The 20,443-nt window shown below is 51.7% G+C and overlaps 9 protein-coding genes across 9 annotated transcripts; 6 read left to right on the top strand and 3 right to left on the bottom strand.

Moving 5' to 3' along the window:
- Positions 1 to 19: 19 nt before the first annotated feature.
- Positions 20 to 809, top strand: VTN49DRAFT_678 (mitochondrial 54S ribosomal protein uL30m; the record flags this gene model as incomplete). Its single annotated transcript, XM_069414975.1, has 2 exons — positions 20 to 78; positions 530 to 809. The coding sequence occupies 2 exons, from the start codon at positions 20 to 22 to the stop codon at positions 807 to 809; spliced, it is 339 nt and encodes a 112-aa protein (XP_069271038.1).
- Positions 810 to 1,118: 309 nt separating this feature from the next.
- VTN49DRAFT_679 (uncharacterized protein) lies at positions 1,119 to 3,002 on the bottom strand (the record flags this gene model as incomplete). Its single annotated transcript, XM_069414986.1, has 4 exons — positions 1,119 to 2,130; positions 2,183 to 2,316; positions 2,366 to 2,843; positions 2,902 to 3,002. 4 exons carry the CDS (start codon positions 3,000 to 3,002, stop codon positions 1,119 to 1,121), a joined length of 1,725 nt encoding a protein of 574 aa, XP_069271039.1.
- A 1,009-nt stretch (positions 3,003 to 4,011) lies between these two features.
- VTN49DRAFT_680 (uncharacterized protein) lies at positions 4,012 to 4,521 on the top strand (the record flags this gene model as incomplete). Its single annotated transcript, XM_069414998.1, has 1 exon — positions 4,012 to 4,521. One exon carries the CDS (start codon positions 4,012 to 4,014, stop codon positions 4,519 to 4,521), a length of 510 nt encoding a protein of 169 aa, XP_069271040.1.
- Positions 4,522 to 4,775: 254 nt separating this feature from the next.
- On the bottom strand, positions 4,776 to 6,412 carry VTN49DRAFT_681 (uncharacterized protein; the record flags this gene model as incomplete). The annotated part of the gene is made up of 5 exons (XM_069415009.1): positions 4,776 to 5,730; positions 5,790 to 5,857; positions 5,912 to 5,992; positions 6,054 to 6,286; positions 6,346 to 6,412. 5 exons carry the CDS (start codon positions 6,410 to 6,412, stop codon positions 4,776 to 4,778), a joined length of 1,404 nt encoding a protein of 467 aa, XP_069271041.1.
- A 1,474-nt stretch (positions 6,413 to 7,886) lies between these two features.
- VTN49DRAFT_682 (uncharacterized protein) lies at positions 7,887 to 8,795 on the top strand (the record flags this gene model as incomplete). Its single annotated transcript, XM_069415020.1, has 3 exons — positions 7,887 to 8,210; positions 8,281 to 8,678; positions 8,747 to 8,795. 3 exons carry the CDS (start codon positions 7,887 to 7,889, stop codon positions 8,793 to 8,795), a joined length of 771 nt encoding a protein of 256 aa, XP_069271042.1.
- Positions 8,796 to 12,769: 3,974 nt separating this feature from the next.
- On the top strand, positions 12,770 to 13,462 carry VTN49DRAFT_683 (uncharacterized protein; the record flags this gene model as incomplete). Its single annotated transcript, XM_069415031.1, has 2 exons — positions 12,770 to 13,094; positions 13,158 to 13,462. The coding sequence occupies 2 exons, from the start codon at positions 12,770 to 12,772 to the stop codon at positions 13,460 to 13,462; spliced, it is 630 nt and encodes a 209-aa protein (XP_069271043.1).
- A 723-nt stretch (positions 13,463 to 14,185) lies between these two features.
- On the top strand, positions 14,186 to 16,216 carry VTN49DRAFT_684 (uncharacterized protein; the record flags this gene model as incomplete). The annotated part of the gene is made up of 1 exon (XM_069415042.1): positions 14,186 to 16,216. One exon carries the CDS (start codon positions 14,186 to 14,188, stop codon positions 16,214 to 16,216), a length of 2,031 nt encoding a protein of 676 aa, XP_069271044.1.
- A 680-nt stretch (positions 16,217 to 16,896) lies between these two features.
- VTN49DRAFT_685 (uncharacterized protein) lies at positions 16,897 to 18,465 on the top strand (the record flags this gene model as incomplete). Its single annotated transcript, XM_069415053.1, has 6 exons — positions 16,897 to 17,016; positions 17,069 to 17,147; positions 17,208 to 17,848; positions 17,900 to 18,187; positions 18,242 to 18,301; positions 18,364 to 18,465. The coding sequence occupies 6 exons, from the start codon at positions 16,897 to 16,899 to the stop codon at positions 18,463 to 18,465; spliced, it is 1,290 nt and encodes a 429-aa protein (XP_069271045.1).
- Positions 18,466 to 19,109: 644 nt separating this feature from the next.
- VTN49DRAFT_686 (uncharacterized protein) lies at positions 19,110 to 19,888 on the bottom strand (the record flags this gene model as incomplete). The annotated part of the gene is made up of 3 exons (XM_069415064.1): positions 19,110 to 19,566; positions 19,637 to 19,809; positions 19,877 to 19,888. The coding sequence occupies 3 exons, from the start codon at positions 19,886 to 19,888 to the stop codon at positions 19,110 to 19,112; spliced, it is 642 nt and encodes a 213-aa protein (XP_069271046.1).
- Positions 19,889 to 20,443: the final 555 nt, after the last annotated feature.

Raw genomic sequence — 20,443 nt, forward strand, 5'->3', positions numbered from 1 at the left:
GCGCAATATTAATCGGTCAATGGCGGAATATACGAGTTGGAGTCCTTCACACAAGCGACCCACATTCAGCAAGCAGCCGTATGCTGCCGCTCTGTTGAATTCGCGTATTCCGTGCAAGTAGTTCGCGGGGGGCCATCCCATCGGCGATGAGCTTCAGGAGACGCATGCTGATACGTAAACTAATTCCCCAAAGTGGTTTAGCTTATTATTGACCTTGGCTTTTATCAGAAACTTGAGCAGTTCATCACAAGCATTGCTCTCGGCCGTCAATTCAACCATTTCGATTCCGTTGCACGAAGACGTGATTTCCGGAGCGGAGCGAGGCCATCAATTGCTTTTCAGAACGAGCCTCAGGGAGACTTACGCGACAATCCACGCGGTCAGCCACTACCAATCCATCATCCAACTCCGAACAAAAAAATCGCCAACATCGAACGAATACTGGATATCACCAGGGATAACTCTCTCTCTCTTCTTTTCGACTCCGCAGCCTGACTGATTACCGATTGACTAATTGATCCGCCATGAGCTACTTCCGCATCACCCTCCTCCGCTCCGCCATCGGCCTCCCCCGCCGCACCGGCCTCGTCCTGCAAGCCCTGGGACTCAAGAAACGCATGGCAACCGTTTACCACCCTGTCTCGCGCGACGTCGCGGGTATGATCATGAAAGTCAAGGAGCTGGTCGATGTGGAGGAAGTGGATCGTCCACTGTCCAAGGCTGAGCTGCACTGGCAACGGAAACCGGAACCGGGCTATTACGTGGAGAGTTCGGCGGAGAAGGAATGGGAGGAGCGAAGGAATCTATGAGTTTTAGAATTCGGGGCTTTCTTATGGTGTTTCGTCTTGCATGTATAAATATGGTCGCTTTGGGTCTGTACGATACTATGATTCCCTTTGCATGCTGTCATGCCATGGTTGGAGTTTCAAACACTTATGGGATTTTTTTTTTTAACCGGTAAAAATAATCTGAAGAATAGCCCAAAGAACAATAACTCGGGTCACTTCTCAACCTTGACCCGTCCAAAAAAGAAATCAAACCTCCGACGCCGCCCATGACGCCCGCAGTCTATGTACAAAGCCGCCCCATCTATGTATCGTTATCCATTCGTTGGAAACTTAGTTCTTGTACAGAGTGTCAAGGAAGCCCTCTGCCAAGCGATTGACAATGCTCTTGTCTGGAATGCTGCCGGCAACACCGTACAATGCCGAAGTGCTGCCGCGCTGCCGGGCGTACGACTTGCCCTGACGCTGGCGCTCCTCGGCCTTGGCAAGCTCTTCCTTCACAACCTCAATCAGGTCCGAGGTGAGTTGATCGAGGGCAAGAGCCGAAGGCCTTGTAAAGGCTACATGAACCGCCGGCGGCGACTGGAGCGCGTTCAGATGCCATCCCCGTGCGGACAGCGCATCGACCAGATCGTAGGTGTCGATGGCCTCGTTCTTGCTGGCAAAGGCAACCACACTGACCATGGGACGCCCGATGACTTCCAGATTGGCAGAAAGGGTCGGCTCTGCGCGGAGAGATGCCTCAAATTTCTTGGCGGCGCCGACAATCTGTTGGCAGCTTGCAATATATCCAGATTCGCCAATGTTCATTAGACTGGCCCAGCAGCCGGCAATCAAAGCGCCTGGGCGTGACCCTGCAATCGAGGGCGATGCATACACACCGCCGGTCCAATCCGGGCAGATGAAGTACTGGTAACTGCGCAAAGTCCGATTTCGGTACAGGAGAACCGAATTGCCCTTGGGGGCAAATCCATACTTATGCGTATCCACGCTGATGCTCGTCACGCCAGGATTACGGAAGTCAAAGCCTCCTTCTTCCTCGTACGGTGATGGGAAACCAGCCTTTTTCAGAAACGCAATCACAAATGATCCCAGACAGCAATCAACGTGCAGTGGGATCTTGTACTTAACAGCCAGTCGCGACAGGGCTGGAATATCATCGACAATCCCGTGCGGGAAATTGGGAGCGGACCCGACCAGCAGGACCGTATTCCGATTGATCAGGCGACGGACCGACGGAATGTGAACCTTGTACTCCGGGGCCGGGCAGGGTACCTGGTGAAGCTTGATGCGGAAGTAGCTGCTCGCCTTGTAGAAGGCCGCATGGGCCGTTTCCGGAATAATCCTGGTTCAACAAATCAGAAGTGATCAATTAATCAGGTCAAGTGCACACTTACATCTCCGGCTCCGTCACACCACGTTCGGCGTATGCTTTCTGGCGCGCGGCCAGACAAGCCATCAGAATGGACTCGGTGCCACCACTCGTGGTCACGCCGGCACCGTCTGGCGGGGCATGGAACAGTCCGAGGACCTAGACACAATGAGCCAAAATATTTCCCGAGTGGGTAGGACGAACTTACCATTGCTACGATTTCAGCTTCCATTTTACGAACACCAGGGAACACGTCTGGATGAATCGGATTGGCAACGCTAAAGATGCCAATGGCATCCGTCTGCAGCTTCACCAGGTCCTCACCGCCGTGATACACGGCTCCGCTGACCCGGCCATCCTCCCAGCGGGTGTGTTCCATTCCAGAAAGCTTATCCAGCTCAGCGCGAACCTGCTGCGAGGTCCATCCTTCCTTAGGCAATCGCAGGTGCTTGGTGACGCCAGGACCCTTTTGAACGAGCTTATTTTCCAGATCGGTCAGCGCGGTCGTGACCTGCTTGTCCACCTCCTGGCGGACGCCCGGGGCGCGCAACAGAATCGAATAGAACCAGAGACGGATCGCGAAATAGACATTCTTGAGGCTTCCAATCACGCCATAGCCGCGCAGAGAACGCAGGGTCTTGCGGGTGTAGCGCAGGATAAACAATATGAAAACTAGGTTCCGGATCCTGATCGCGAATCAGCCATTGTTCATGGACCACAACCTCCGAACGCTATAACACTCACACGTCCAGGTTCAAGACTGTTGCAAGGGTCATGTTGGACAGCGCTCGCCCAGAACCGGCCAGGCGGCCTGGGAACGACACGGGAAGATTAGTTGACGGCATGTCAATGGGAAGAGAGACGTCGGAGTGTCATAAATGAGATGCGCACTGATGACTTGTACGCAGAATATCCCACGCAATAAGTTATGATCAAAGAGATAAAGCGCCGGCTCATGCCGTGGAAGGCGTTGGTATGGTTGCAACGAGGCCCGAGATGAGACATCGGCACTCGGCTGTCGACGCGCGATAGTTCCTTACCATATTTGGTAACTATTTTACGGTAATGAGTCAGCCAAGCCTACGAAGGTAACTTCATCCTTCCCATTCTTCCCAATGCTCTCTTCTCAAACGCGGGAGAGGTTCTCAATTGAAAGCAGCACGAGCAAAGAGAGTAGATCAGGGAGACCATTGAAGGCGAGGAAAGTACGTGTCAATAGCGCCGCATCGTCAACCGCAATGATTCTACTCGGATCTTGAATCCAGCTCAATCACATGGCACGTCTCCAGCAGGTGCTCTTATGTGCACGGTCTGACCATTAGAGGGACACATTATGTACAAAATCCAGCATTCTTCAGGGACTAAAGGGATAGACGTCAGAATGAATCAGATCAGCGACGAACGAAGTTGCTACCAGGACCACGATAGAGATCCACGACGGAATAGTGACGTCAGCAGCCAAGATGAAGATCTAACTACTCCATGGAGCAAACTTGGACACGAGATTTGATGGCCAGTCATGTGTTCTTGATCACATGATTTTGTACTTTTTTATTCCTGTTTTGGTATACATAGTACCGTCAATCTCAAAAGCTCGCTCTAATGTGTCTTACAAAGTGCAACATCCCAACTTCGCCAAAATAGCAAGGAGAGACAGACCACTCGTAATTTTTTTTGGCCATTTGAACCATCGCTAATGTAAATGTGTTCCAAATATCTATGCCCCGAAATCGATTGGTACCACGCAGCTCGAAGCCTTTGGAACATCAGCCGCCATCCTCCATACCTCGTCACCGAAGTCGAGCCCATGTGGACGACCTCAAGTTCAACGCAACAGAGCATTATGGAAGTTAAATGAATGGCCATTTCTACTTTGTCGTTCGATATCGCTGGGCGTATGCAGTTCCAGCCCTGGCCATACTCGTCCTTACCGCCATCATCGCGCTCGCCACATTTATCTTCATGCTGATGGGTCGGGCTAGCATGAGTCGGATGCGCCAATACCTCAACAAGACGTCTCAAGGCTGGATTCTGACAACGTATGTATATGGCCGAAGAGGCGAGCCTTTTGCACCAGCGCCGTCGATTCGGACGCCGGGTTCGACGAGGAGATGGGTGGAGAACGTGGGCAAGAATCCAATTACTGTGGCAGAGGGAGCTAACGGCACTCTTATCGTTGATGTTCCTGAGGCAGTTCAGGCGCAACCCTTGCTCATGATGCCGAAGGGAACCGCTGCCATTCATGAGCATGATATGATATATACGGAGCATTTCAACACGATACCACGTCTTTCGGTTCGGAAATCTGCTGCGTTCTCGAACCTGACTACGGGAGCATGTGGAAATCGAATGCAACTGCTCTAGTCGCATTGAATTCGTCGTCGACGCTATGTACACAAATGATACCCATGTAGTCCCTTCTCTCTAACACCGGATCTCTCTTCGTGCGAAGATCAAGAGAAATCATTCCCAATAACAAGACAAAAAGAAACGACAGACTTTTTGTTCCCCAATCGTATCAATGATTCCGTGATTGCAGCATAATCGTCATCACTTTTTTCCCCAGATCTCAAAGAAAAATACTCTAGGGATCAAAAGATAATGCAGACTCCTCAAGTCTATGCGGTAATTCCTTGTTCGGCAATTTCCTTCTCCTTCTCGGCGAATTGGGCCTTCTCCTCCTCGCTCAAATCCATCAGAGGCTTGTTGGTGCCCGACTTGATGTTGTTGTAGTAAGCGCGGATGATGCTGTCCGCATCGTCGACCGCAATCGGTCGGATATCTGCCAGGGCCTTGATCTTGGCCGTGCACTCCTTGTACTGAGCATCGGTCATGGGCAGGTTAAGCTGCTGAGCACGCGACTTGATGGCGTTCCAGCCCGTCAGGCGCGAAGCAAAGTGCACGTAGCGCGTCATGCCGAAATCAGCAGGGTTGATGATCTCGTACGTGCTCGGGTTGTTCAGAATGGCCTTGGCGTGGATACCCGCCTTGTGGGTGAAGGCGCAGAAACCGGTGATGTAGTTGTTGAAGGGAATGTTGACCTGCACGGCTTCAGCCACCAGGTTCTCAATATCCTTGAGTTTCTCCAGCTTGTATTTGCTCTTCACGTAGTCCGGATCCGCCACCATCATGCGCGCCATCAGACCGCCCAGCGGAGTAATGCCATTGCGCTCGCCAATGCCGAGGACCGAGGTATCGACGTGCGTGGCACCAGCCTCCAGAGCGCAGAAAGCATTCGCAATGGCACAGCCCGTGTCGTTGTGGAAGTGTGTCTCAATGTCACACTTGACCACACCGCGCAGGACACGGACAAGCTCGTAGACTTGGCGGGGCGAGGCGCATCCCACCGTGTCCGCAATACCGACCCGGTCAACACCCACTTGGTCCACTGCAGAGTAGATGGAGAGCAGATCCACCAGATCTGAGCGGAAGGAGTCTTCGCTGGAGAATCGAATCTCAATGCCCTTGGACTTGACGAAGTTGATCACCTCAATGGCGGTGTTGGTGATGTAGGTCATGTCCTTGCCGTGGGAGTGTTCCCGGAGGTACGACGAAGTTCCAATGACGACGTCACTGCAAAGTCTTGTTAGTACGACTTCCGCCTTGAGCAATTTTGGGATCTGGTCACTTACACTCCATCGACACCAGTCTCGACTGCGACTCTTGCGTCATCCATGTGGCATCGGATGTGAGTCAAGATCTACATGAATTCGTTAGCGAATGTTCCGGTCCCAAACAGAACAGGCGAATGTACCTTAGCCCGAAGGCCGAGCTTGCAGATGGCCTCCACATCTTTTCTTGATTGCTCGGAGGCACAAGGGCTGGTCAGTTCGATCTGAGATTCCAAAAGTTAGCTTCGGGGATGTATTCAGGTCGCTGCAGAGGAGATGACTCACGTAATCGACGCCAAAGTCATCCAGCGCCTTCGCAATTTCGATCTTCTTCTGGGTATCAAAGAAGGCGTTGGCAAACTGCTCGCCCTCTCGCAATGTACTCTCAATGATCTTGAAGCGGGAGACATTGCTCAGGAAATCCGTGACGCCGGCGTTGTGGCCGTAGGGATTCCGGGTGGCTGGGCGAGGGTTCTGTCGGCTCTCGATGGCCGTGAAGCCTTCATGCTTAGGCGCATCTGGTACGGGCACGGGTCAGCATACGAAGTAAAAGAGGAAGACTGCAAGATCACTGTACCCTTGACGACATGGCCATTGATGCCGTTGGTCTGGCCATTGGCCGTTTGGCTTGCGTCGGAAGACATGATGTCTGATGTGGGGGGGGCACTACGGTCACCGACGATGAGATGGCCTGTACCTAAAAGTCGAAGAAAGAGCAAGTCCGGATGAATCTTGGAGAGAAAGACCGTGCCGTTGGATGCAACTATATACTTGCCGAGGAAGAGAAATGAAATCAGGAAGAGGGGAAAAGAACGATGACTCAACCGGCTTTTACTCTCTAAAAAATTGAACGGAGGACCTGGGATTTTGCGGCAATATGGGGAAAAATTTCACCTGCAAGTGGGGATTGGCCAAATCCGACACCGCTTGGAGCTTCTGGATCCAGGATGATTTCTAAGGATATTGGAGAGTCTACAAACCTGAGACGAACTCGGCCGAAGAATTGACCATCTAGCCATGACTCATGCTGTGTTCCTGAGTCAGTTGCTTCCATTTTGCTGCTTTCTCAGTGATTGTTACTGTCCGGGATAGTCACTGCGGACCTGGAGCACCTTCAATTTTTCCTTCGTGGAATTGGCCTTGGCGCCGCGCCGACATCGGCCACTCTCAGAATGGGGTTTGTCAGCAACGGCGCTAGCCCTAAACCAAGCCCTAAATTGCCTCTCGCGGCTTCCCTGGAAAAAAGAAACCCATTCGAAATTGACCTGGAATTACGAAATCATTCGAGAATGTCAATCCATCCCCGTTCCGTGGTGAAATCTCACCAGCATGGCCGAATCCTGGTCGTGCTTTTGAGGTCACAGTTGTCCCGGATCTTCTTCTCCGCAGTCCGTGCTGTCAGCCCTCCGCAGCAAAATGCAGTGCGGAGCCATGGTGCAGCACGAAATAATCTCACGGCGCTTGAGTAACTTGCAGCCGGAGCTCCGAGAGCTTTCACATGCTTCCAACTCACGCAGATCTTGACTCATCAAAGAAGACAGGGTTAGGATTGTACTTTAGTCTGTAGAGTGTCCACAGTACGCCGAGGTGCAAAAGCATCCTCGTTGAAATCTACCTAGCCTGCATTGTTTGCTCAGTGTCTCAGACTAACCCAGCATTTGGCGCGTGCATTAGCGTGATGAGCACTCACACTCCCTCCATTCAATTCATTGGATGAACGAAAATACCTTTTATTTCATCAACGGACAATGTGGCCCTGCTCCTGTCGTGTTTACCCGAAGTCAGCTAAAACAGAGAGCAGCTCGGTCTGGGGTTCTGAACGCCCGCTCTTGTTTAGTGCCTGAGGCATCCAGATCAGTCATGACATAAGCAAAGATCCCACTAATCCGTTTCTGGCTAGTAGCTCCCCCGCGACAACCATGCCCAGACTCTTTTGTGTCGCCGGAACGAAGCTGCCAGCTAAACAACAGCTCCAAGGCACGAGGACAAGGCATCCATTCGGTTTGATCATTCCCAATTTTCTGTATTACTATCTTACGTTTTTAATCTCGCCCCGCACCTCACTCGCTGCCACTAGGCTGACTGAGCGGAGGACCTCGCGTCTCCATCCACGTCACAATGCGCGTCACTCCTCTCGTCGTGTCTCTATTGCCCGCTCTGGCCGCCGCCCAGGGCCAGATTGCCCTGGGCGATCAGGTAAAGGGCTGGTTCCAGAAGGCTAAATCGTTCATTCCTTCTGCGGCACCTGCGAATGAGGCCCAGGAAGTCAGCCAAAAGGTGACGGCGAAGATTCCCGAGAAGACTGTGACCAACTTGACCTTGGATAATTGGCGATCGGTCTTAGACCCCTCGTCGCAAGCGGGTCAAGAATGGTTGGTGTACAACACTGGCGGGAATAAGTCGTGCTTCGGGCGGTGCGCACGCCCAGACGAGGCATTCAAGGTAGGATTTCACGCCGATAGAAGCAGCTGACAGCAGTCACTCATATTTCTCTCTCTCTCTCCACATGTAGGAGTCCGTGCCCTTGTTTGCCGTGGATCCGACGTCGCCTCAGCTCGCCATTCTGGATTGCGAGAAAGAAGCTGTCCTCTGCGCTATCTGGGCCGCTGCCCCTCCCAGTGTGTGGCACTTCCAGTTCCCACAGGTGCAGATTGGTGAGGAGCGGCCTACTATTCCCCTGCATGTCGTCTATCTGAACCACACGACCGTCACTCCGGAGACCATCTATCAAATTCATTCGGAAAAGACCTACACGAAGGTGGCTCCCTATGACGGTGCTCTGCACCCGTTCGATGGGTGGCTGGCGCGGTTCGGCCTCAACGTGCCCCTGGGCTACGTGATGTATGCTTTCGGAGCTGTTCCGAGCTGGCTCATGATGGTCATCATTAGTTTCGTCAGCCGGACCATGGTGTAAGTCGGCCCCGTGCATAGAATTTGTGAGTTATGTGATTTATGTCGTTCTGATAAAGCCTCAATAGAACTCGACGTCTGCAGAATCCCGGCCGAACTGCCGGTCGCAATAACTAGAAACGCACGAAATTTGGGGAGGATAAAAGATTTCATGTTTGTAAATATATAATGCCTGTTTGTGCAATTGCTGGAATCCACTGATGCTGTTGGTTTGGTAGTGCGCTTGGGTTATTTGGAATGTCACTTGCACACTAATGATTGACTTAACTGTCCAAGTCCAATGTCCTAAACGTCTCAAAGATTTTGCAACCGTAGATCCCATGCCGGCATTTGTCTGAGTCGTCATTGAGTAGCCCCTAACCAGAAACCTACCGACAGACACCACTCGGCTCCGGACGAATTAGATCGGAAGCATTCATGGATGATACTTATCTCACGATATGGAGTAGCAGATTGGAAAGCAGGAGCGGAGGTTGCTGCTGATACTAGCATGAATCTTAATCGAAATTCCGCATTGTTAGAACTAACTCCTTCAAGAACCCAATCTTCCCACGGTCTTAGTAGCGGTAGGATAATGCAAAAGCCACTCGTTCCTGGTATAGCGCCTCGCGTTCCGCTGAAGAACATCTGTAATTGTGTTACCGAGATCTAGATTCCCAGGAATCAACATATCATTTCCTCCATGTCACATTTGCCCCTAACCAGACAAAGGAGGCTTTTACCGTCCACAGACATCTCCTCCCTCGCCTGCAACGAATGCCTAATTATCCCGAAACCCGTGCACCCGAATAAAATCAATCGGAAGTTTTGTTCCTCGAAGTAAGGGATTTCCGCATCAGCAGCGTTTGCTCCCCAGTATTGCTCCAAAGGACCTTGTCTTTGTGGCTTATCAAATTCGGATTCGATTCCGGACCTCCTGGAAAACATAGACGGGAAACAGCCGGTCTTCGTGCCATACGGACCAATCTCTGTTGGGCCAGGGGATTATGGATGCATGGAAGCGCTGTTGGGCCCTGATAAAACAGTAGAGAAATGTCGTGGTAATCGTCTCGAGGCTCCTAATTTTCACAATCGTACGTAGGCAGGTTGAGCGCCTTTGATTTTACAATACCTATGTCCCCGAAGAGATCAAAAGCGCGCTGTGGCCGATGGGGTCCTTCAATGGCGTGGAGACGAACAGCGAGCCCATTGTATAGACAGAACAATTCCTTGGGGAATTGCGTGGAGATTTTGAGCATTCGTCGCCACGACATGGCTTCTCAAGGAGCTTCTTTCTCATCAAAGAGCCGAATGGATAGACGAAACAGGAGATCAAAGCTGCCCACATACTGAGTGTTCTTGGTTTCCGTTCTGCTCATATAAAAATTGCAGCGTCTTCTTGACATTCCACTGGATGCTCAATTTCAAATTACGAGCTACACCATCCAGCATGGTTCAGTCTGATAGTTTTGCGACGCAAATTTCGAGGAACCCAACATCGATGCGAGGCTTTCGAGCAAGGTGGCTCCTCGACCCCTTCAGGCTTTCAACCGCTTTTAAAGCACCTCGGCGTAAGCCAGCAGTACTCACTTTCTGAATACAGTAACAGGCACCAAAGTGCTTGTCATTTCACTCAAGCTCAGAAGTTCCCACTCGTCCGCATTTTCGTCAAAAACTCGGACAGTTTCAACTTTCCCAGGCAAGAATCTCAGGTCAGCTCTCACTCACAAAGTCCAAAGCCCCAGAATATTTTTAGTGGCAATGGCTAGCTTGGTAAAAGGTCTGTAACTTTTGAGTTGCAGGGTGGATGATCTCTTCAGCCGTGAACCTAGTTGCGCTAATGTTGAAATGGGAAGTTAGAGGCAGGCCAAATATGAGAGAGATTCAAGAGGGCACCTTTAGGTCTTTTTCCTATCAATTGAGTCATTGAGATTTGCTGAATTTTTCTATTTGTAGTCAAGGGCTGTTGGCCTGCAAAGTATGGGATATAGGAAGTTGAGTAATGCTGTACTTTTGGACGTGGTTCAGGGGAGATGTACCGATTGATACATCGCGGATTCGCAATGGGATTAATTCCCGATATCGGGGCCGCAGGTTCAGAACATGGAGTTGACGTTACTCTTTTCTTTTCGATGAGTGAGATATTGGTCCGCCTTTTTTGCAGTTTCTTTCTAGCTGGTACGCTCCATATTGGCGATCGTTTCATGAAAGACGAACTGCGTAGCTCCTAAGTACGACACACTAGTATAGGTACTAAAGTCAGCCGCTTGTTCTTGAGCAGTCCTGGCCAGTGGCTACAGTTCCATCTTTATTGTTAAAGACTGCAACTATATGTTCCTCGTGACTACTCCGATGTTTGGTACCAGGAGCATCCAATCCGCAATTTACAGATCAAGTCACGGCTGGCTAGAAGTCAATTTACCGTATAGATGAGGTTGGGAGGTGTAGCTATCGATATAGGTTGACGTTCGACAACCTCACTGAATCCAGATGCATATAGAAATTTTCGTTTGTCGTGAATCTCCTTCAGCCGGTTACTCTCGCGCAACAGTTCGACGTCACCAGGCGGACGTCTTTGAGCATGAAGTCGACTGCACCAATCCCGTCCACCACCTCTAATTTGGCTGCACACGTTCGTCGAAACTCGAAGACTTGAGAACTCCATTCAGTTCACGGTAGGATTAATCCTGGTAGGCTGCTTCCATTGTGATGACAGTCCCGAGATGAACCTTGGTTAATGCAAGGCAGGCTTCTCTAGTTGCCTCTAGCATTGTTGTATATCCTGCGGGTCCCAGGACGAAGCTTTGTTCTGCTTCTTGGGTCTAATGGTGAAGCAAATATCCTGATGACATGATTGAACCTCAGCTTTGATAATAATAGTAAGAAGCTTCATGACAAGAACCCGTTGTGGTCTTGTTGCGAACTCCGTAGGTATGGAGTGTTTGAACGATGAAAACAGAAAGTCGTGCTGGAGCTAATTGATCATTCTTCAATTTACGGCGTTCGGCTCGCTCCTTGTTGCTCATTGAAGGCCAGCATATATACTCCGTACTTTCGTGCTGCAGAGAAGGAGCTAGGGTTACATTTTGCACGTGACCTACGGAGGAGTGTGGGCTTCAGGGCTGAGGTGGGACAACGTCGCACACTAAGCAGTACTCCTTTCTCCTCCTCTACTTTCTCTTACTCTACAGAACCTTGGCTGCTTTCGTAGATCTACAAGTAAAATCCAGTCTGTCGCACGGAACTTGAAGCTCCTAGCGGTGGAGAGAAACAAAACAGGGAAGACTTACCGGAAACGAGTCCACCAGGTCCTTATGTAAATAATCTTCGGACTGCTTGCTTGGCAGGTCGGCCCGGTATATATTCCGTTTGTCAGGTCAACTTCGCACAATGTCTCCTTCCCAATGTCGACGTACTGTTCACGATATTGGTCATGTCGATTGTGCGATGCCAGCGCTGCTGGAAGCGCTCTCAAATGACCTGCGGACGGTCCCTGCGGATGCCGATTCTGAGATTTTCAGCAGAGAAGATATTGCCGTAATCAAAATTAGAAGGTGGCAACGAATACAAGGAAGGTGAAACGACCGAGGACGAGAGAGGAACGAAGGAAAGGTACAAGAAGGCGAGCTCTCCCGGAGAGTTCATTATGACGATGCTCAGAAAGGATTGGGCGCGCAGACTGATGGGGGCGAGGGGATGGGGCAGAAGTTGCAAATATTTCCAGAAGTTCGCTGTGAATATCATAGCGCAGTATCGCGTGCCGCGGGCCTCTCTTGTCGTTTTTGGAATGGCATTCGATGACTGCAGCTCCGGCCAACAGTTTCGCAAGGATATGCGTGGGCGATGAGAGTCGATAACCTAACCAAACCAAACCGCACAAGAAATTGGCCGCCGGCCATCCCACCAATCCCTCTGCCCATTAAATACATCCACGCTAAAGAAACTTTTAACCATATTCAGAGTATGATTTGTGGTTACGAACCATGATTGGTTAGTATAACGGGCTAGAATTAGACCATGGGTAAGATTCATAGGGGTAGCTTGACAATACTCGGCTTGGCATCAACTACTTTTCCTGGAGATTGCCCGCGTGCCAACAACCGCAGAGCAACATGGCCACCGCAATGCCAACAGATCGCGTCCCGCCAAGCACCACCGCCTGCGTCGTCGCGGCCTCGATTCTTGCCGGAGTCGTGGGGTATTTCATCGGACAGGGCGCGTGGCTATTCAGCTATCCCTCGAAGTCAAAATCAAGATCCAGAGCGGCTCAAGAGAAGCGCGACGCGCAGGATGTCTCTGACAAAGACGATTGGGAAAGTGACGAGGAGGAAGAGGAGGACGAGGCCGAGGACGGCGGCGAGCTGGCGACCTTTGAAGGAAACCATGAAGAAGTGAAACTGGTGCTGGTCGTGCGAACAGATCTAGGCATGACCAAAGGTTTGTTACTCGCGAAGCTAGCCTCGCAGCTTAGGCAATGTGCTAATTGCGCGTGATATCCAGGCAAAATCGCTGCACAATGTTCTCATGCTACCCTTGCGTGCTACAAATATTTCATGTCCAAAGCGCCGAATTCGCCGATACTGAAACGGTGGGAACGCGGTGGTCAGGCCAAAATCGCCTTGCAGGTCAAGTCGGAAGATGAATTACTTCTGTTGCAGGCCCAGGCAGTCAGCCTTGGGCTCTGTGCTCGAGTTATCCGAGACGCCGGACGGACACAGATCGCAAGCGGGAGTTTGACAGTGCTTGGAATATTGGGACCGAAGAGTGTCGTCGACCAAGTAACAGGACATTTGAAATTGCTGTGACTTGGTCGGCATTGTGACGAGATGATGCCTACTACTCATCGCTCATGTATAAGAGACGGGATAATAGGATACCAAAAACAATCTCATAATTACAATGAGACTGTCTACGAGTGACTCTACCTCACTTCTTCAAATTGTAAATGAATGCATGTTGGCCAGTCATGGTTTTTCCCTAACCTCACCAGCCGACGGCCATTCGGCAAAGGGACCGGGAATATGACGCCCACAGCAGCCCAGAACTCCAACCGAGCTCACCAACCAGCCTCGCAGAGCGAGGGGAGGGAGCTCAAGGCCAGAGATTTGACTCCGGGAGCTGAGTTGATCTGAGATCTGTCGACAGGAAATTGACACCATGCCTGAAAAATTTCAGGACGATGGCTCCTTTGTCGTCGAACTGTCCGGTGATCAACCGAGCACAGCCAAAAGGGCTGCCACGAGAGCGAACCCAGCTGGCTGGTCAGGACCTCCGAACACAGATCTGTGTCATGGATGGGAGAGAAAAGAAAGAAAAGGGAAAATAACGATGAAAAAATCTCTGGTGTTTTTATTTGGTGCTTGCGAGTCACGGGATACGCTAAACCTGATTGGGAACATTCAAGCGGCGAATAACATGCAGAGGGACAATGGATCCGCCAACCTCGCCCTGGATCTTGTTATCGGCTCGACCGATTTCGCCGCTGTCGGGTTCCCTTCTGCTTGATCAACTAAACGGATGAGAGCAAAATGACGGACGCCTTATCGATCGAACAGAATAACAAAATCCGGGCGGCGCTGGGGTTAAAACCCCTGCCCGTTCCCGGCGCCGATAACGACACCTCCGATTCTGCAGCCCGGGAATCCAGAGATTCGACGCCCAGCGACGATGAGCCCGGAAGTACACTCGAGTCTCGCGAAGCTGAAGGTCACGAGAACTGGAAAAGGTTCCGCGCCCAGGCTGAGGAACGGCGGAAACGCGAGGAGCGCATGGCGGCGATCAAAAAGGCGCGCGACATGGCACGGCGGCACGCGAAATTGGAAGGAAAGAGCCTTGGAGAAATGGGTGGCGATATGGACACGAAGACATGGCTCGCTCAGCATAAAAAGCTGCAAAAGAAAGTGGAGAAAGAGCGTGCACGCAAGCTCGCTGAGGAGCTGGCCGAACGGGACCGAGTAGTTGAACACACCTCAGCGGATTTGGCCGGTGTCAAAGTTGCTCACGATATTGCGGACTTTGAAACCGGCGAGGGCCAGATCCTTACGCTGAAGGATGCTACGATCGACGAGTTGGAAGCTGAAGGCGATGAGCTGGAGAACATTGAACTTCGCGAGAAGGAGAAATTACAGGAGAGACTGGAGCTGAAAAAGAAGAAGACGCCCTACGATCCGACAGAAGCGAACGAGTCCGGGACAATACTTGCCCAGTACGATGAGGAGATCGAAGGCAAGAAACGCAAGCATTTCACGCTCGATGCCCAAGGGTCTACGGCCGAGGAACGAGAAGCAAAGCGCCAGCATGTGGCTGACATGCTCAAGAAACAAGCTATTAGCCTTGACATTGCGCCATCGGCGCCCGTGTCCGACTACATGGACATTAGTGAGGTAAAGGTGAAGAAGCCCAAAAAGAAGAAGGCCAAATCAACCAGGCAAAAGGCTCTGGATGACGATGAGATCATCCTGCCCCCTGCGGATGCTGCTGATACTTCGAATGGCGCCTCACATGATGCATCAAATGGAGATGCCATGCAGGTGGACGGCGAGCCTAGCGTCCCACGACAAAGAAAATCCGAGACTACGTCGTTCGTTGATGACGATGATCTACAAGCATCACTAGCTCTGCAGCGACGAGCAGCTTTCAAAAAGCGCAAGAAGATGCGCCCAGAGGATATTGCGCGACAACTACGAGAAGAATCATCACAGACGCCGATGGAAGTCGAGAACGGCGAAGAAGAAGCCCCGGGGCTCGTTATTGACGAGACTTCCGAGTTCATTTCAACCATTCAGAAGCCAACCATTTCCGAGCGGCCGTCACGACGAGCCACCACCCCTGCCGAAGATCGTGCGATCAAAGAAGAGTCGCCGGAGGAGAAGGCAGATGACGTCGACATGGACCGCTCCTACCACGAGGCCGAAGACGAGGAGGAGAAGGCCAAGATTAAAGAGGAAGAAGAGAAGGTCGAAGTGCCGGCGATTAGCGGCACTGGTTTGGATGAAGAGAAGACCCTGGATGAGGGTCTCGGCGCCACAGTGGCCATGTTGCGTCAACGCGGCCTTGTCCAGCAATCCGATGCAGCGGAATTGAATCGCCTGCACCGCGAGCGGGAGCGGTTCATCCGCGAGAAGCAACGGTTGGAGGAAGAAGCCGAACGGCGTGCTCGGCTCCAGCGTGAGCGAGACCGCGCCACGGGTAAGCTTGACCGCATGTCCGCGCGAGAACGCGAGGAGTACTCGCGACGGGAGAACAAGCAGCGCGAGCAGCAAGAGTCAAAGCTTATCGCGGAGATGTTCGAGAGGGAGTACAAGCCAGACATTCAGCTCAAGTACGTGGACGAGCACGGCCGGTTGATGAACCAGAAGGAAGCGTTCAAGCACCTGAGCCACCAGTTCCACGGCAAGGGCAGCGGCAAGATGAAGACGGAGAAGCATCTCAAGAAGATCGAGGAGGAGAAGAAACGGGAAGCCATGAGCGCGCTGGACAGCAGTCAACATACGACAATGAACAACGCCATGGGCGCCACGGCAAAGAGGAACCGGCAGGCAGGAGTCCGGCTGGCATGACGACCCGGACGGGATTGTTACGTGCTGTTTGTACGGAGTATGTTCTAATTACTCGGGTGGATACTGTATCGATAGAGCGTTCATGTGAATCAAGCTATTCGGTTAATTAATTTTACCCCAAGCGTTGGAGATCTCGGTGAACCAACTGAGCAAATCCGGGGTCAGCTGACCAGATTGGGCGGGTGCACTTATGTAATCATGGGGGGGCTGGTCGGTGGTGAGTGGTCGCTCAATGAGTCACTGACACGTTCATAATGCCTGACTGGATGGGATCAAATGTTCACTTTCGCTTGCCCTCGGTCGAAAACAAGGGATTGGGTTACTGTAAAGTATGGCAGCCAGGGCGTTCTTGTAGGTCAATCCAAGAGAACCAAGCATTGCATAAACGTATTTAGCTCTAAAACTTGCTAAAATGGCCCCGATCGGTGGAAGACCGATGGAAGCTGCGGAGAGGGCCGGGAGGACCAACCCCAGGAAAGCTTGCGAACACGTCTCCAAATCGATCGTGCGGTGACAACGGCGGCCACGGGCGCGAGTTAGCTGACCGCGGTTAATTTTTTTTTATCCCTACCCTGCCCATCGTCTTTCATTCCCCAAATTTTTCTTCTTGCTACGGCATACCAATTCTTTGATTCAGTGTTTGTTTTCTCAAGTGTTTTTTTCCTTTGCTATTTGACGAAATGCTCTCGACGCTGAGACTGGCCAGCCGTACCGCGGTTGCGCGCGAGTCCGCCGTGCGCAATCTGGCGGTTGGCCTGCGCGCAAGCTCGACCTGGGCCAATGTTCCTCAGGGACCTCCGGTGAGTGCAATTCTTGGTAGCATCCATGGGATCAAGAATTGACCGATGGTAGGACGCAATTCTGGGTATCACCGAGGCATTCAAGGCCGATCCGTTCCCTGAGAAGATCAATCTTGGTGTTGGCGCTTACCGTATGTCTCCCATTTACCGGGCAAGTCAATAGTAAGGATCGCTGATGGGGCAATGTTTAGGTGATGACCAGGGCAAGCCGTATGTGCTGCCATCTGTCCGCGCCGCTGAGGAGAAGGTCGTCTCGTCGAAGCTGGACAAGGAGTACGCGGGAATCACGGGTCTGCCGTCGTTCACCAAGGCCGCCGCGGAGCTGGCGTACGGCAAAGACTCGCCCGTCATCAAGGAGGACCGGCTGGTGATCACGCAGTCGATCTCGGGCACGGGTGCGCTGCGGATAGGGGGTGAGTTCCTGGCGAGCTTCTACCCGCACGCCAAGAAGATCTACCTGCCGACTCCGAGTTGGGCCAACCACAATGCCGTGTTCAAGCGCTCCGGTCTGGAGGTCGGCACCTACCGGTACTATGACAAGAACACGATCGGCCTGGACTTTGCCGGCTTGATCGAGGACCTCAAGAACGCGCCCAACAACAGCATCATCCTGCTGCATGCCTGTGCGCACAACCCAACTGGTGTCGACCCGTCGCAGGAGCAGTGGCGCCAGATCAGCGATGTGATCAAGGAGAAGGGCCACTTTGCCTTTTTCGATATGGCCTACCAGGGCTTTGCCTCGGGCGATGCTGACCGGGATGCGTTTGCTCCGCGGTACTTTGTCGAGCAGGGTCATAACATTGCTCTGTGCCAGAGCTTTGCCAAGAACATGGTTGGTCGACGCTATTCTCCTTGATATATTATTCACCGCTGACGAATTCAGGGTCTGTACGGAGAACGCTGCGGTGCCTTCTCGATTGTCACTGCTTCGCCCGAGGAGAAGAAGCGTGTCGAGTCGCAGATCAAGATCCTGATTCGGCCACTGTATTCGAACCCGCCGATCCACGGCGCCCGCATCGCGTCCACCATCCTCAACGACCCGGCCCTGTACAAGCAGTGGCAGGGTGAGGTCAAGGGCATGGCGGACCGCATCATCCGCATGCGCGCTCTGCTGCGGGAGAACCTCGAGGCTCTCGGCAGCAAGCATAACTGGTCGCACATTACGAGCCAGGTACAGTCGCCCATTCAAAACTCGAAAGTTATCCAAGACTAATGTAACGTATAGATTGGCATGTTCGCCTACACTGGCCTGAAGCCCGAGCAGATGGAGGCTCTTAGCAAGGAGGTACGCCATCATATCCCTTCCCATGCTCATTCCTAGAGAATGAGAGCTAACGAGAATAACAGCACTCCGTCTACGCCACCAAGGACGGCCGTATCTCCGTCGCCGGTATCACCTCCTCCAACGTCAAGAGACTCGCCGAGTGCATCTACAAGGTTGCCGGTTAAAGAAAAAAAAAACACATCGACCAGGTAAAAAGAAAATGGAATTAGGCTAGGGTAGAGAGGGCTTGTACTTGTACCGTTTATTTTCGTTCAATGATACATAGATGGGTTCGTAAACTTTCTAAGAAAAGAAAACACGAGTCTCCTTTTTTTTTTTTTTTTTTTTGTTCCGTCTTTCCGTTCCTTACAGTGAGGAAAGAGTGACGTTATGTTGTCGGTTCCTGCCCCGCTTGTAGAAAAAAAAAAGATTGAATGTAGTCTTACTCTTGTCCATCTCGTCGGTAGGTACGAAGATCAAAGCTTGACGATCCTTTGCGGAACTGTAACCCTCCATGAAGATCCTAGATCCCACTTGGCCTGGCCGGGCCGGTCCGTCTTGTTTTCGACGTTATACATACATACATACGTATCCTGTTTGCTGGGGATCATATATGTTTTAGCGAGACGGCAGGGCTTCTTTTTTGTTTGGTGTAAACATCCACATCGCTTAGATACACGCGGCTCGAACTTTAGGAGGCAATAGCCCGTTAACAATGAGGATCAACTCTGAATTATGAGATGGATGGATGGATGGACAAAGCAGAAAAGAAAGGAGGAAAGAAAAAGGAAAAGAAAAAAAAAAAAAATAAGGAAGAAAGATTAAGGAATTATTTCACAGTCTTCTCAGTGAGTTTCTCCTCCTTGCCCGTTCCACCACCCTCTGGACTTTGCTTCCCAGCTGCAGCGGGTACTGTGGCAGCAGCAGCCGCACCAGCACCTGCAGCCCCCGCCGCCGTAGGAGCCCCAGCGGCAGCGGAGCTAGGCGCCGCAGCTGCCGTCGTGGTAGCTGTTGACGCAGCGGCCGCTGCAGCTGGTGGAGACTCTATTGACTCGCCGTAGAATCGTCGCAGAATGACCTCGACTTCGCGGTGGTTTTCTTGCGCGTCGGTGAGGTAGCCCTTGATCACGTCCAAGACTTTGGGATCGTCGAGGTTGTCCCCCACGTCCTCTTGGCAGTGCTGGATCCGTTCGCAGTCGTCCTTGACCTTGACCAAACCCAAGGTAGCCGACGAGCCCTTGAGGAAGTGACCCAGCTCGGAGAGTTCAGCGAGACGTTTCCCGGCGCTGTGGAAAATAGTCAGCTTCGTTTGTTCTGGTGAACCAAAGCATGGAGGTAGGAGATAGGTCGTCATACAGAGCCTCTTTCATCTTCTCAAAAGTCGAGCTTGCCTGGTCAAAGTAACCGTAGACAATCGACTTGCTAAATTCCCGGTTGGAGTCATCGTCCATTTCCAGGATCTGCTCGAATGTGCTGGGGTCGATCAGGTCCGCATGCTTGCGGAGCTCCGACGGGTAATCTTCATTTCTCTGTCGGGCCGTTCCGTTAGTACAGCAACGATCGGGAAACAAGGATCATAAACGGAAAAAAGCATACATCGGCAGCCATATTGGAATATCAACCTCGGCCGTGGAAACGAAGCTTCCAGCTATGTCGACAAATTATCGAGGAAAGAGGCTTTGTGTGTGTGTGTTGTACTGGGCATTCACCCAAGTGATGCAACCAGCAGAATGCAATAGGTTATTGAAAAAAAAAAAAAGTCGGACTCGTTTTCACCACTGTTTTTACTGTTGGGTCGATCGACTGTCAGTCAGACTTTTTGTCCACCATGTACCTGGCAAACTCACTTTGCCCCTCTCGGACGTGCCTTGCCACAGTGATGAGGGATCTCGATATCTGTCTTGGTCATCTAATCAGGCGCTTGCACAATCATGCTTTCTGCACACAAAACCAGATTTGAGGCAGAAAGGGGAGGCAGCCGGTTTGAAACAGAAAAATAGTGACCACAGAAAAACACAGGACACGAGAAGGGATTCAAAAATTTGAAAAAAAGGGTTCAAATCAAAGGAAGAAGGCCGGGAAGCCAAATCCAGCCCGCCGCGGGAACACAGTCGTGACGGCCTGGTGCGACTCTAGACCGAAACAGATGTAGCGTGAAGTCTC

Source organism: Thermomyces lanuginosus (genome assembly GCF_041956635.1).
Source record: "Thermomyces lanuginosus strain ATCC 200065 unplaced genomic scaffold VTN49scaffold_19, whole genome shotgun sequence".
Lineage (NCBI taxonomy): Eukaryota > Fungi > Ascomycota > Eurotiomycetes > Eurotiales > Trichocomaceae > Thermomyces > Thermomyces lanuginosus.